This window comes from Pelophylax lessonae (assembly GCF_965119305.1).
Source record: "Pelophylax lessonae genome assembly, chromosome: 6".
Classification (NCBI taxonomy): domain Eukaryota; kingdom Metazoa; phylum Chordata; class Amphibia; order Anura; family Ranidae; genus Pelophylax; species Pelophylax lessonae.
This window is the reverse complement of record NC_138773.1, coordinates 248,397,967-248,414,996: the sequence shown is the minus strand read 5'-3', so window position 1 is coordinate 248,414,996 and position 17,030 is coordinate 248,397,967. Positions and strand designations below refer to the sequence as shown.

Here is a 17,030-nt window from a genome sequence, read left to right as displayed (position 1 = left end):
GAGTTCTGCGCGTGCTCGCTTGCCAAACTGGGATGACCACTGGATCTAGATTATCCAGCCCGTCGCCCACTCCAGCAAAAAACAGGAGAAAAAGTTCCATCTAAAAAGGAAAAAGTTTGCCAGGACCAGAGATCCCAGCAAGGAACTAGGTCCTTACTCCTGACTAGGCAGAAGAAAACTGAGTACCTATAGCAGAGAAAGGGAGTATACCCCCTGGGACTGCCCATAGGCGTAGCCAGATTATTTTTCTGCCTAGTGTCCTACTCCTGTAGAGGGCAGTGTAACCCAATGGTTATGAAGATCAGAAGCTGTGTCTGTCAATGAACGAAAGAGAAATATTTTTTTTCTCACTATTTCTCTTTCAGCCATGTCATTCCTGGATTATTTTTAACCCAGAGGAGGAGCAAATTAAATTAAGATTGCAGTGTTTTGGAAGCTCTAAAGGCCTTTATTCATATGTTTAAACAAGGATCTTGGCAGATTACTTTGCTCCCACTTCCCCTTCCTCCCATTACCTGTGCCAACCTAACCTAATAGTATATGTTTTCAAAACTCTTAGGCTGAGTTCCATTTAAAAAGAAAACTCTTTTTTAAAAAATAGTACACCCCACCCCTCTCCCCCTCATTTTTGTATATCCATCTCTCTCTCTATATCTATATATATATTTTAGCTTTTCTGCTCTATTTCTTCTGGGCTTCCGTCCTATGTTGCCGCGGCATGGTATGTCATTTCCGTGATCGCAACGTGCCCTCCTCCTCCTTCTCACTACCTTCTGGGACATGTGTGTCTAAAATGCGCAGTAGGAAACCGGCTGTGAAGCCTGAATGCTTCACTGCCAGTTTCCCTTACTAGTAATGCTGGCGCCTGTACCCGGCGCTGATGAACGGATCAGCTTGGGGTGCCAACATTATGGGCTCCCTGGACATGTAAGTGCCTTTATATTAAAAGTCAATAGCTACAGTGTTCACAGACTGGAACTCCACTTTATTTTGCAAGGACAGGGGTGTTGATCCATTTTAGAAGGCCAGAACTTTTTTTTATATATTAATTTGTAATGAGAGAAAAAAATTATATACATACATACACGCATTGTTTATATGCTCCATGGACACAAATGTGTACATTATTAGGACTGACCTAGGTTATCGTTGTTCTCATTGTGCACCACAAAATCATCCCCAACCAGGACTTCAAGGTGAAGATTATTTTAAACAGTCATCTTTAGTGATCTCTCATTCAGTCTGTTGGCTGTAATTTACCTCTAGTTCACTTTTGTGAGCAGCTTGACTGCCTCTATCCCATAAACACAGGCTATCATGAGGAATCGGACACATTCCATAGAAGGAACTAATTTAAAGATAGCTGATAAAGCGACAGTTAAAATAAGTTCTGCTTTTCATGGAGCCTCTCAATCACCCCTGTCCTCCCATATTATGGACCTATTGATGTTATGCATTATGCCACCCAAAGCGTCTGAACCTTCTTCCTGATCCTTCAATATGACCCTCAACACAAGATACAAAATACTCTTCTCCTGAACTTCTCTCTACCTTTCTGATTAAAATTACCTAGCATTTTAAAAGAAAAACCTTCCTAAGAGTTCCTTGACTAAACCCAAGTGATTTTAATCAGACAGATAGACAGAAGTTCAGGAGCGAAGTATTTTGTACTGTATGGAGGAGGTCATACTGGAGGGTCTGTTACGAATCTTGACTAGTGGTGCTAAATAGCAGTCCTCAAGGTCACCAACACTGCACATATTCCAGGCCTCTTGAGTATTACTGGTGACATGATTAGCACACTTTGCTTAAAATGGAACTACTGTATTTTCTGGCGTATAAGACTACTTTTGAACCTCAAAAAAATCCCCCAAAAATGGGGGGTCGTCTTATACGCCGAGTATAAGATCTCCAAGGTAACCTAAGTATAATTATTACCGGTAGATGAAAATTAGGGGGGTCGTCTTATACGCCCAGTCTTATACGCCGGAAAATACGGTAGTGGCAAAATCAGAAATGACATATACAATGCAGTCTGTCAATAGCATTAAAAGAAAAAATAATATGTTGTCAGCACTCAATTAATCATATGACAGCAGTGAGCAATCAGTGCAAAAATACCAACACATATAAATAACATAACAAATATTGCAGCGCTAGAAGTATAAACAAAATTAGCTGTGAAATTATATGAAATCTCTGTTAACCACTTAAGCCCCAGCCCTATTTCGGACACTTTTTGTTTACAAGTTAAAAGCAGTATTTTTTCCTAGAAAACTACTTAGAACCCCCAAACATTATGTATATTTTTTTTAGCAAAGACTCTGGAGAATAAAATGTCGGTCATTGCAAAACTTTTTGTCAAGCGGTATTTGCGCAGCGGTCTTTAAAACGCCATTTTTTTGGAAAAAAAATTGAAAAATCACATTTCACTGCATTTAAAAAATACTAAACAGTAAAGTTAGCCCATTTTTTTTGTATATTGTGAAAGATGATGTCACGCCGAGTAAATAGATACCCAACATGTTACGGTTTAAAATTGCGCCCCCCCTGTGGGATGGCGACAAACTACGGTCAATAGAGATCTCAATCTGCGACGCTTTAAATTTATTTAACGGTTACCAGTTTAGAGGTAGAGTGTAGCTTTTTTTTTTTAAATTATTGCGCACGCTCTGGCGATCGCGGTAATACCTCACATGTGGGGTTTGAACAGCGATTTCATTCGCGGCTCGACTTGCGTATACGTTTTTTTTGTGCGCGAGCTAACGGTGACGGCGAATTTTTTTTTTTCCTATTTATTTTTTATTTTTTTTCAACTTTATTACAGGTTTTAAAAAAAAAAAAAAAAAATCTGATCACTTTTATTGCTGTCACAAGCAATGTAAACATCCCTTGTGACACCAATATGTGTGACAGGTACACTTTATGGAGGGATCGAGGGTCTAAAAGACCCTAGACCCCTCCACTACACTTCCCTGTATGCAAAACGCCGAAAACGGCATTTTTGCATACAGCCGTTTTTTAAATTTGCCGCCTTTTGCAGCACAGTAACCCGGAAGTGACGTCATGGACGCCGCCTCCGGGTTACGTCATCGGAGCCCCGATCGATGCCGTTTCCGGCATTCATCGGGACTCCATCCAGCCGGCGGACGTGCCGGCTGGGTGCTCGGAGCTCCCGGTGGGACGGGAGCCCCGGGCAAAGCCACGGAAGGCGGCGGGAGGGGGGGGGGGACGTCCCCTCCTGCCCCCCGGGTAACGATCGAGCGGCTCCCGAGCCGCATCGGTCGTTACCGACGGAAAGCCGACCGTCGGCTTCAAACCACGGTACCGGGATGATGCCTCTAACTAGAGGCATCATCCCGGTATAAACCCGCAAAGTGTACCGACGTATCGGTACGTTGATATGCGGTAAGTGGTTAAAGACATTAAATATACAAATGTGATAAAGTGTTTTTTATAGCAAATCCAAGTGAAAAAGAAGAATAAAGTGCAAAGTTACCAAGTGCAAAAAATGTTCCCATGGTGTCTTGCCTTCACCATATAGCTGAAATGCAAACTCACCAGAACTGATTGCTGTCTAGATTATAGGACAGCAATAACGCCTTCAGCTACTGATGTGTTTCCTCTCTGGTTATCTCTGTTGAACTGACAGGTATAATGGATCTCCCAAGCATTAAGATGAGACCATCAGGGAACTCTCAACCAGCCAAGCAGGATAAATCATCAAACGCAAGAAAAAAATACTCAGTGTAATATTTATTGTACCAAAAGTAATAAAACAACAAATATAGAAAAAAAATAAAAAATCCTTATCTCACATCAGCAGACAATGTGTAGGGAACATGTAGTGAGCTGGGTGCGGCACCTGATGTAAGTGAGCTGGTATATATGCCCGAGGTCCAGCCGCCAGTCAAGTCTAGTGTGGCGGCACCTGATGTAAGTATTTTTTCACTACATGTTCCCTATGCACTTTATGGACCTTTACTTAGGCTCCATTCACACCTGAACGTATCGTTTTCAGGCGTTTTTTTGGGGCTTTTTTCAGGAGTTTTTTGCAGGTGTTTGGAGGCATTCATTGAGATCTAACAACAACGCTTATAATCTGCCGAAAAAGAAGCTCATGTACTTTTTTGAGCTTCATGCGACAAAATGCTCATATGTAAACAGGGGTCATTGAAATGAATAGGATTTTGCTTGTTGGGTGTTTTGAGACTTTAGAGATGAGGGTTTTATGAGCTGAAAAAAAGCTCAGCTGTGAAAAGGCCTCAGAGTCACCGCCAGTTCTCTACGCATTGTCTAGAGATCTGCTGATGTGAGATAATGATTTTTATTTGTTTTCTACATTTGTTGTTTTGTTACTCTTGGTACAATAAATACTACACTATGAGTATTTTTTTCTTGCGTTTAAAGCTTTATCCTGCTTGGCTGGTTGAGAGTTCCCCGATGGTCTCATCTTATCCACTTAAGGACCAAGCCTATTTCTGACACTTGTTGTTTACAAGTTCAAATCAGTATTTTTTTTGCTAGAAAATTACTTAGAACCCCCAAACATTATATATATATATTTTTTAGCAAAGACTCTGGAGCATAAAATGGCGGTTGTTGCAATATTTTTTGTCACGCGATATTTGCGCAGCGGTCTTTTAAACGCAATTTTTTGGGGGAAAAAATTAATTTCACTGCATTTATAAAAGACTTAACAGTAGAGTTAGCCCAATTTGTTTGTATAATGCGAAAGATGATGTCACGCAGAGTAAATAGATACCTAACATGTTATGGTTTAAAACTGCACACACTCGTGGAATGGCGACAAACTACGGTACTTAAAAATCTCCATAGGCGACGCTTTAAATATTTTTAACGGTTACCAGTTTAGAGTTACAGCGTAGGTCTATCTTTTAGAATTATTACTCTTGCTCTGGCGATCGAGGCGATACCTCACACCGTTTGAACACCGTTTTCATTTGCGGGTGCGACTTTCGTGCGTGAGCTCACGGCAATGGGGGCGCTTTAAAAAAAAAAATGTTTTTTCCTATTTATTTTATTTTTAGCACTGTTTAAAAAAAAAAAAAAAAAAAAAAAAATCGCATCAACACAGCTTTTTATATCTGAATTCCCCCTGTAACAGTTCTGTTATCTAATAATCTGGACAGCAGATTTGTTATATTTTCAATTCTTTAGTGCTTGTTCACATGTGAGGTCGGGAGAGGAGCAGTAAAACTATGCAGTTGAGCCACAGTTTTACCGCTCCCAATTGTTTGCCTGAACACTAAATATAAAGCCGCTAAGCGCTGTACACATGCCACACCCATGCCATGCCACAGCCATGACGCTGTGCTTCACAGTTGCAGCTAAAAAACAATGTCACTTTCGGAGGATGGAGTCGTCGCTGAATGCAACTAACACAGATCTATGGGGCCGTGCCGGAACAGCACAGCCACCACAAGCATACAATCGCTGTACGGTAGTAATGCAATTGTAAGGTTAAATAGGGTGGTGAAGAGGCACCTCCTCATCCCCTGTCACACACCTCTGAAAAGCAATTTGAGCATGGATCATTTATCAGAGGAGGGGCAGTGCCTGCCACTCTTGTGAACGAGCCCTTAAACAGGCCAAGTTGTCCAGAAAATGTGGCAATTACAAGGGTTGGAACAAACCAAATACTTCTGCAGAGGGTGCTTACAACTATCATCCTTTATTAATACTACATGTAATAATCCATTTTCTCTGTAGTAGAGTTTTGTACCGTGTTAGCCGTTGAATCATGCAGAAAGTTTGGTGTTTGAGTGACACCCTTTATTGGCCAACTTAAAGTGTATTTCCACTTTTGCTGCCAAACTGGGATAACACCTACTTTATATTTAACACGTTTCTAATAATATAGCATAACTTTAAAAAATAAAAACTATTGATTACCTTTTTAATTGCTTTTTACTAGTCTAACAATCCTTGCTCTCCCTGCTTTGTAATGTTTAGGAGGGGATGTGGAATAATGTTTATAGCATGCATCACTAATAACTTTTTTTAACACACATCATAGGTTGAAATGGATGGACTGGTGTCTTTTTTCAGCCTCACTATAACTACGGTATATGTAACTATGTAACTCTAGTTGGCCAATATCACTTAAACACAAATTTTTTGCAAATAATTTTTTCTGAAAAAAAAAAAAAAAATTATTACTGTAATTATGTAAAAAAGTGTAGGATTTAACTACAGCTCTATTCACCTAAATAGGTCATGTTAAGTGGGCGCTCTGCCCACCAAAAGCAACAGTGTTTATAATTCCTAGCTGCTGCCTCTGCAGCCAAAAATAGTTAAAACTAACCACTGGATTATTTTTTACTATATAAAGAAAAAAAAAATGTACTAGCTGCTCATTTCTTCACGTTTTTAAAGATCAGGCTAGTATAAACATCTTCAAAATGCCCCCTTTTAGTAAAGTGGCCAAAATCGCTCCATAGCCTAGAACCACCATTCACATCCCCCCAGCCAACCCATAACAATCAATGATAATGCAAAATATACTGCATACATGATCATAAGGGAAAGTAAACGAAAATGCTAATGCACCTAAAACTGCAAACCTCCATTACCACATCTCCAAAAAAAAAAAAAATCCAATGCCTCCGTCACCATGGCATCCTGTCACATGTGCATGGCTGCTGGCCACCCCCCCCCCCCCTTTCTGCCATTTGGGGTCTCCCAGATTTTGAGGGTCTGTGGGTAGGCACCGTGGTGCTGGTTATGGCAGGGAAGCTGGTCAATAAGATTAGCAAAGGCAGAATAGAAGCGTTTTGTTTACCTTTTGTGCTTACATGTGTGACCATTCTGATTGGTTCACAGCAGATCACAAAGCCACTGTGACTGGCTCTGTGATTTTTGCCTGTAACGGATGCTATTTAATGACCACGTCATCACATGCATTGTGAGGGCACCTGCCAGGTTAACACGCATTTCACAGAGGATGTTTTAAAACATCCTCTAACAGTAGGTCCCCCATGTTGTCACAATGGTTGATCATGAGGGGGGTTAAAGTCCATTCAAAGCTACATGTCCATCTAAAAGTACCGTGTCAACAGGGTGACAAAGCCGCTGTGTGTTTTCACTACAAAACAAAAAGCACTGTTACCTAGTCAAAGGAAAAGTAAAAAAAAAAAAAAAAAAAGATCAACAGGTAAAAAAAAAATGATGTTATGGGAGACGCTGAAAAAACGACATTCTTAAAGCGGTATTAAACGCAAAAGCAAACATTATATTGCAGCATACCAATTCTTAGATGTGATGGCTTCATTAGTTTTCTTTTTTAGGTTTTCTTTCCTTTATTTTCATCTGGTGATTCAGCCAGTAAGGCTGTAATTTTTTAACAGAACAAGCTCTCTACGAGGATAAGATGAACCATTACCGTTGACAGGGATGCTTACAACGATCAGTTTTTATTTATTCATGTAAAACCTTTATCCCAAGAGGAAAAAAAACGGTTTACTGTAACTGCTTATAAAGTATTAGCTGGAGTTTGGCTTCAATTTGTTAGTGTATTTAAATCTGCTTATACGTTTACCACTCCCCCCCCCCCCACCGACTGAATATGCTGATGTCCAAATCTGCATTCTGTGCACATCCAGAGTGGAGGTATTCTAATACAGGAGGTGTGAGGGGGTGAAAAAGAAAATGAATGCAGCCACCACATTGAATGATTGATAAGCTGCAATACATTATTTGATTTTGGATGTAATACCGTTTTCATGCTAGTAAAAACATGCCTAATATATGTAATTTTCTATTTTGCCCAAAGTTTCACTTTAAACTTACTTAAGACTTTATCTCTCTCAGGGACTCCAATAGTAACATATCTACAGTGGCAAACACAATAGCATTCCACACTCCCTGATTTTTAATTTACGCAGAACTTTTCTTTGCGCCTAAATCTAAAGTTGGCCATAGACGGAGTGAATCTTGGCTGGTTCCGCAAGGATCGTCTGAATTTTGAACCGTGTAGAAGCAGGCTGATAGTACCCAAGTTGATCAATCGATCAAATTGGGTACAACCAGCATTTCTGATTTTTTTATGCATTTATTGCCATCGGCTAGCAATAATCACTGGGTTCTCCCGGCCGGGACTGTTCAGGGCCACACTATAAGATTTTCTGAAGACTTTTTCCTTCAGATTTACCTTTTCTATGTAGTGCAAGGGCCTGCCAGGTTGCATACAAATTGAAAGTGTTTAGGTTTGACCTCATATTATATGGTTTTGGTAAGTCTAAAGGAAAAAGTCTTCAGAAAATCTTATAGTGTGTATGGTCCATTACCCGTGAACCCCCTTGCCAGGGGAACACAACAGCTCCATGGGAGCTATGCAGGAGGGAACATTGCAGAATAAGCCAGCTATGAACAGGACAATTACCATGGAACTAATGCCTGGTACACATGATGAGATTATCAGATGAATATATCTGTGTTTTTTTTTGCATGCTAATCTCATTTTAAAAATTAAGAGGTTACTAAAGTCATGAAAAGTCTTGACGACAGAATAAACATTTGGAAGTGATGTAATGTGTTGTCTTGTAGTGTATTTGTATTGTATTTTCGAACAACAACTGTATGGATTAAATGAAAATCATGCGATCTGGTATTATATGAGAAACATTTTTGCGATTGTCCCATTGGATAATAATATCAGACAAAAACTGTCGAGATCGGTTCTCGAAAGCTGTGTACTAACAATCAGATTATCGTACGATCGCTTTGAAAGCAATATTTTTCGTATGATTTTCTGATCGTGTGTACGGGCCATGAGGCAACCAGCTCTCTCAAGAGATTTATGTTAGTGGGATAGTCAGCCCTCAGACTCCGCAAATAAATGAAAATTCACTTTTGTGTTCAATTATCTACTAGCATAGCTAGGACTTAAAATGTGGAAAATAAATGTCAGCAGCTGCCAAGAACCTGACTTCAGAAACAATAGTATGACATCCACTATCTGGATGTCATTCCATGAAATGTTTTTCAATAATTTGTTCATTTTAAAAAACAGCTTTTAAATCTACCTAATTGTTCCTTGAGCAATGAGCAACTTTTACCCCTTAAATTTCCAATGACAGCAATGACCTTTTCAGCTATCTGTAAGACCACAAATATAAGGAACATTCTTCACAGTGACCATCACACGAATGTACCATGAGCTGTAGATATAATAATTATTAGCAGGGTAGACTTAAAAGTTATTTCAAGGGTTTCTCCATGTTAAAAAGGTTAGTAAAGACTTGGCTAAACTATCTCTGAGCTATGCGGTATCCACATGCTAGGAACCAGGCATTTACCAATTTCTTTTCTATCAGTCTTTTTGAAATCCTTTTTCGAAATCCTAATGACTGATCCCATGCTTGTATCAAAGACATGGTTCAGACACAATTTTGGTGTCACTACATTACAGTGTGTATAGGTGTTGTGACAATGGGGCCTCTGTAAAGAAGTTTTTGCTTTAAAATGTTTTGTTTAAAAAATGCCTATAGGGAAATCAAACTGTGAACCTTGGTTTCTTAGCTTAAGCATACATAAAAATACCATATAAAAAAAGAAAAATGTGAAAAAGACAATATATTTGCATTTATATATGGTGGATATGGCAAACCGTGTTGTTGGTTTGTTTTATTTACTGCTACTGGAAAGATATATGGTGTAAGCTGAAATTTCGTAAAAAAAAAAAAAAAAAAGCCAGCCTTGTCATTGTGTCATGAGGCTATGAGAAAGTCCGCTCTTTTCCAGCTCATGGAGAGGATTGTGAAGAGGAAGATTTTAGCCTAGGAAAGGTGACAGCCACATTCCCCAGCCTCAAGACTGGGCCTCTCCATGGGGAGGGGGCTGTCCTCTAACACTAAGCAGCGAGGACTCACCTTGACAGCTGCTTCCGAGCCTTCTTCTTTGAAATCGTCAAATTTCATTACCTCCGCCATAATGAATCCCTTCTCAAAATCTGTGTGAATCTTCCCTGCAGCCTGAGGAGCCTTTGTCCCTTTCTGTCAAAAAGAAAAGCAGAGGAAAATGAATTGTTCGGGAAGACGGATTACAGGAGGGGTGGATCTGTCAGCTCATGTGAATCTGGACCTGGCTGGGACTGCTTGAGAGCTGTTAACAGGTCGGCCTCACAGTCAGTTAATGCATAGCACCAGGTGGTTAAGAAAATCATCTCTATTAACGGCAAATAGTACCAGTATGCAGGAATACATTCATACATATCTCTGTGCACAACGCTTTTCACACTGTGTCGATTTTATACAAAGCACAACTTTTTTTTTTTTCATTAAACAAGCAGTAGATTTGACCTCTAATTCATCCTTCCAAATGATGGCCTTCACAGGCTATTTATGTACATCACCATACGTTTATTTCACACTGGCCGTTTTAAATGGAAAAAACTCCCCAAAAAACGTATCTATATAATTTGAGATCTAAAATGACAGTTTAACAGTAACTCATTTATAGAAAGAGAAGTTCATGTTTTCAAATGTCAGTCTATATTACTAAATTAGTAAAAAACGCGTGTGTGTGCATATATATATACACATACATACTCATTTTTTTTAAATTTTGGTAATGTAGCCTTTAACATTAGAAGTCTATATTTTAGGAAAAAGGTAACATTTAGAACTATGTTTCCAGGTCTCAGAGTGCACATCTGTTAGGTTATATAGACAGTTGTTTGCCCTTTTCAGCATCTTATTGTATAAAGAATATGCTGCCTTACTTTTAAATGACAAGATCCAAGATCAGATTTTTGTTTTTCAAATCTCATGATTACAAACTCAAATTATATATAAAAAAAAAATTTAGAAATAGAGAAAATAGGACTCATTTTCCGGGACAAATATACTGTCTTTAGTGATGACAGATAGCTGTGACACCATACACAATTCAGCTCCCCTGTACACCACCCACGTATGAGAAATAACACTGACCAAACGCTGCCTAATAATGCGTATGAAGCTTCTTGGTTTCATGGCATGGCAAAGCACAGTTTTCACAATACAAGATATATTGGACTAATATAGATAGTCACTGATGCTTACCTTTCTAAATATCTGAGCACATTAAGATTAGGCTGAATGCAATCAGTCTTATTAGAACCAACCTTCATTTTTCTTCACTAAGGCCCTAAATAAAACTGCCTGGTCTTCCTCCACACACACACACCTTTCCAATGTATTATCCACCTTATTTGAAACCAAGAAAATTTGGATAGCTCTTTAACACTTTGCGTATATAGATTTTTTTCACAGATGAAGACATTCTTTAATGAATACATTTTATAGCCAAAGTTTTTACCATTCTTGTCTAGGTTGCGAAGATATTTTTTTCTGAATTTAAATTTATTACCATTCACTCCAATGGTTAAAGTATGGTATTTTACATAGTTCTGTATAATGCTGTATAGAAACAGAATATTCAGAAACTGAAATTTTAGTCTTAGATGAAAACACAACATTTGCTATTTTGAAAGAAAACCCCACCATATCCACATTGGGGCATAAGAGATTGACAAGGATCAAGAAAGTATGCATGCACATGCTTTAAAGTTGATTTTTTTTAAATATTAAAAAAAAAAATCAACCTTTGACTTAAAAGACTGTTATACAGATATTTTAGGCATATTATTTTCACTCTGGTTTAATAAACCTCTAATTTCAGCTATGAATAGCACAGAAGGAAATTTGTGGCCTACCTTGGTTAGGGGCCTGACTAATTTGTTCACTGTTTAAGCTCAGTGCAGGGAATGTATTTAAGCCTAAAGTAAATGTGTCTAATAATGGCAGCATCTACCAAATCAATTACCAGAAGTATTAATCCTTTTTTTAATCTATATAGGCAAAGTTGTGAATACAATGTAGCTAAATAAAAAGCGTTCACATATTTTCACTTTAATTATCCAATCATGTAAAAAGAAAATTCCTGTTTATCCATTTCATCCGCACATCACTGGATAACTGAAGTGAAAATTCACACAAATTATTGTGTGAACATTCTCAACTCTTTTAGTAATTCAGCCTCAATGTCTCTGAAATTCTGAAAATTTCTTTCCCTCACCCTGAATGTTTGCCACAAGTTTATTATACAACATGAGGTTAGAAAAACTGTACTTGCTTAGCAAAGAGGAGGAACATGCGATATGGCTATGTTAAGAAACTGTGTCAGTAGATGACATTTATATCACAAACAGGAAAACTACTAATAAAGGCTATCATTCCTTCAAAATGTGGGTCTTTCAAATTACAGAATATTGACTCTGCCAGATCCCAAAATCAGCAGACCACACAAAACAATTGCCCAGTCATTCAAAATTCCTCCCTAATAGTAAATGTCACAAGCTTAAATTATAAGCACTTTGAAACCAACATTTTATTGTATTTTCTGTTAATTTTCAAGTGTTTTAAACTTTCTACACTATAATTATTGAATGTAGCAGTGGTATAACGATCTCCAATAAACATTATTAAATAACCAAATCATATAAATACACTATGACAAGTGAAGGGTCCACCCCATCGAAAACAATTTATAGATTTTCCCCTTTTACTTTTGGAATTTATGGTGGTGATTTTTACTTACATTTTTGCTCATTCCGGTATATAATCACAGTTTATTTAGAGAAAAATTATTTAAAAAATTCCATTATATATATGTATATATTTTTTTTTATTTTCATTTTGTACATTTATATTTGTGCTTATATAAGAATGGGTCTTTGTAAATATATGTGTATCAAAATAAATAATTACTGAACTATTAATCTATCACAACAGACTCACAGTGTGGTTAGCAAAACATATGTATATATGATTAATTTTTAGCCATCTCTAACCCTATCACAGCTGAGAGACTTAGCTTACATTTTTAAGGCACAAACCTACATGGCAGCGGTGAAAAAAAAAAAATCTGATTTAAATTTGTGCAGCTTCTCTCTAGAAATTCTACGTCTTTGATGGAAATCAAAGGAATGCTGAAGTCTTTGTGTGTTCCTGTAATAATTATATATTTTGTAATACATAATTTGTAGCTACATATGCTTCAATGTATGTGGGAATAATAGGAGCCATCACACACAGGGTATTTTCCATTTAAAAGCAACACCGCTCCACTCTTTATTGTCCTGTGGGAGCAAATTAGCCAGTCGCCACGGGCGCAATCAGCGCATATCAATGTTTTAAACCCAGATCATCTTTTTTTTTTTTTTTTATTAGTGTCAGGATGGAATGTATAGCATTATCAGAACAAAGTCTACCTCTTAAATTATAAACCACTTAGAGAGATGAATTATTACACACTGGCTTTACGTTTTGGAAGCCAGCTGTGCATCTGCAAGGAGTGTAATGATGTTATATTGCTTTCACAGCTGAAAATATAACCCAGGAGAAGAATTGGGGGCTGATAAAAAAAAAAATATAAGAAGGGAGGACTTAAACACCCACAAACCAAACAAAGTTAGTGAATACAGAATGAAGAGCAGCATCAATTTAACTGGAGAAGAACCTTGGTCACACAGATTAACCAAGTACAAAGCTTGCGTTTCTTATCTAAGCTTGCAGGAGGGGGGGGGTGGGGGGTAACCAGGTTCAACAGAATGAAGAAATATAGACTGTGTAATAGGCAGAATCAATTGTTACCTGCCTCAATCAATGCTGCTCCACTTTTACTGTTCAGCAGCTCTCAAATAATTAAAGTTATCCTGGACATGAGGGGGAAGAAAAAAAAAAAAAAAAACCTTGTGTAATGACTAGCTATCTCCCATCATCACAGACTACCAAGTGCCTGATATCAATCTGAATTCGCAAGTGGGGGTGGGGGGATGGGAGGGTGCTGATGAATAAAGTCAAAGTCTTACCTTGATGGTCCATGCTCTCACTTCATCGGGGCCTGCAGTGAAGAAGTATTCAAGCTGCAGTGCAGCATATCCGGTTTTAATAATCTTGGTCAAGACGCTGCAACAAGAAAGAGACTGATCAATTATCAGCTAGTGAGGGGACGGGCTTGCAACATCACTACTTGATAACAGGAACTGGCATGCTCACGAGAGGAGCTGGTTAAGTGCCACCTGGCAAAACACTAAGTTAACTTAACCCCTTGTATCCCCAAAAGATTCAGATTATATCAAAACAACTCCTCAATGGTAACTATGTGGGCATTTCACTTACCTGACACAGGTTGAACATTTACCAGTCTATCTTACCATATTTATGGTGAAATAAAATATATAATTTTTTTTTTTTTTTTTTTATAGGCTCCTGGTTTTACTATAACATGATGAAAGAATTTTTGGGTTGATTGTAGCCCTCTAAGGTAACCCCCCCTTCTCCCCCCCCATACTATAATTAAAAACACAGCACTCTGATGACAGATGACAGTTAAAAGCTTAATTTAAAATAAATCTTTTCAACTCTGTCTCATGATAAAGAAAGGAGAAGATTCCCTCTTTATAATGGTAATTACGCTGTCATTTATTATTCTATCAGTGCAAGCAATTAAATTACAGCAAGGAAATAGTTGATAATAAAGTGTGGGGAAAATGAATGCTAATTAACCTTTGTGTCACATTCTCTTCCAGATACTTCTGCTTCTCCTCATCACTCATGTCTTGCAGCTTCAGTTCCAAGGCCCCGCTAAAAGGGATGACCAAAGCGCCCGGGTCATGCTTGTCCACCCACTCCTTAATTTTTATCAACCTGTAGACAAAAGAGGGCACAACATTATCTTGTAGTGCATGCATGACAGTGCCACATTCATTATTATCAAGTAGCACATCCATATTCATAAGAAGCGCACGACTTTACAATGCCACCTTCTTGTATATTGCTTTCCAAGGTCAAGGCATTAACAGGGCATGATTGCTTCAGGTGTACTCCATTAATATTTCACTCTTATCCCTCTACTTTTGGGCAATTTTTCTTGTCTAAAGTGCTGTCTTAGGAGGTATAATTTAAAAGACAGGGAAAGAGCGGTAGGAGAACATTGATATCTCCACCCAAAAGCAAATATTTAATATTGGGTGGGAGTTGCCATGTTAAACAGCAACCTGGGATGTAGCTCATCTTTAGGGTTCGTGGGGTGAACACTGCTGGAGCTAAAGGTCCAATACCATGCATTTTACCATTGCCATTAAAACTTCATCCTAGTTCAAGCGTGGTCACAACTTAACCTAAGGGTGACGACCACAGACAGAAAGACATTTCTGCTTGCAAAACTGCTGGAAGCTCACTGTATTAGTGTGCAGAAAAGACCTATGTGCACGTACTTGCTTTTCCTCTTTTTAATGAGAAACATTCTAAAATCTGAATGAGCATTTCTGATGACTAGAATTACTCTATCAAAACCCTGGTTAGTTACACAAGCTGATCCTCACCTAGAGTATCAAATGGCTTTGCTGAATTTAGAAAAGGCTGGGTCCTGCATTACAACCCTAATCTTGTAGGTTGCGGGGTTTGGGTCTAGGACAGCAACATTCTAAGATAACATCAGAATGAAGAGTTAATGGAAGTGGCAAGGAAAGCAATGCAGGGTCTTTACCAAAAGCAGTGCTCACCTACATGGTCATTAACGCCAGAATGGGTAGTAATTCAATTATTTACTACAGGATACACATTGTAAAATAATCTTTATTAACATTCTCTCAAGTCCTTGTAGGCTCAGACTGAGCTTTGTGAATTGGCTGGCATTTTCTATATACATTACTTAGAAACAAAGGGAGCCAACTGGATTTTTCATGCTGCTGCATTGAAACACTGGCACATTAGGAGACTATTGACAAAAGGCCCATCAGGATCAATTTGTATCTGCTCAGAAATGGCAGCAAAGTCTAGTCAATACGTTCACCTCTACGAAGACTGTTAACCCTTAAGGTTTGTTTTTTTTTTTTAACTATATATACGTTGAATACTTTTTCTTAAAATCACAGGACTTTTAGTGAAATACTTTTCTTAATATTACATGGCTATCAATTTTGAAGCAACTCTAGTAATTTAAGTGGTCAAAAATTAAACAGCAACATTGATCAACAAATTTTAAGAAAACCACCTATGAACTGGAGTATAGATTAGAAAGAACTAAACTAGGGATCGACTGATTATCGGCAAAGCCTATATATATTGAGGACCGATATGTACTTTCCCCGATATATTTGAATCGGCCCCGGAGGTTACCGATATTGCCAATATTTCGGGAAAGTGCTTGTACTGGAGTGATGCCTGCAGCTAGAGGCATCACCCCGGTACCGGCGTCCGTAGCCGACGGTCAGTTGTCTTGTAATGACAACCGATGCGGCTGAGAAGCCGCTTGGCTGTCATTACAAGAAGCGGGAGGGGATGTCCTCCCCCTCCCGTGGCTCGTCTGGGTCTCCTGTCCCACCGGGAGACCCGGCAACTAGCCTGCACGGCTGCCGAAGATCCAATAAAAGCTGCATTCGGCTCTGATCGGGTCTCCATGCAAGAACCCAGAAGTGATGTCATGACATCACTTCCAGGTAGTCGGCGCCATATTAAAAAAAATGACAGCATTTAAAACATCCAAACTTGGCGTTTTGAATGCTTTTAAGTGCAGAGGAGGGGTTTGGGGTCTTTGACCACCAGATCCCTCCACAAGAGTACCTGTAAAGTTTAAAAAAAAAAAATGTTTTTAAATGTTCGAAAATATTGGCCGATACCGATATGTGATGACCAAAATATTGGTATCGTCAATGAAAAAACGATATCTGTTGATCACTAAACACACATCTGTGAATGAAAAATGAGAGTAACAAGTAACTTGGGTGTGTCTCTGTCTTTAGACCAATGTCCTATTGTAGCTTTATCATCTTTAGAACAGATATGGTGGGACAATAAAACAAATGTTCAATATGCATCAATAATTATGTGATCCCTTTATTTGATTATGTGATCTCTTTATTTGAATTAATTTGTAACTCTGGGGGGGGGGGGGAGAAAAAAACATTCCATGCATACATTCACTGAAAAAACATGAATGCATTTTAGGTACTGCCTTGAATA

General features: G+C 38.4%; 1 protein-coding gene across 2 annotated transcripts in view; it reads right to left on the bottom strand.

Moving 5' to 3' along the window:
* OLA1 (Obg like ATPase 1) overlaps positions 1-17,030 on the bottom strand; it is a 406,076-nt gene that overhangs the window by 27,235 nt on the left and 361,811 nt on the right. For both annotated transcript variants that reach the window (XM_082262049.1, XM_082262048.1), the window contains exons 8-10: positions 14,574-14,714; positions 13,877-13,973; positions 9,894-10,016 (exon numbers count right to left, since the gene is read on the bottom strand). In XM_082262049.1, coding sequence (XP_082118175.1) covers positions 9,894-10,016; positions 13,877-13,973; positions 14,574-14,714 — 361 coding nt within the window. The remainder of the gene's footprint in view (positions 1-9,893; positions 10,017-13,876; positions 13,974-14,573; positions 14,715-17,030) is intronic.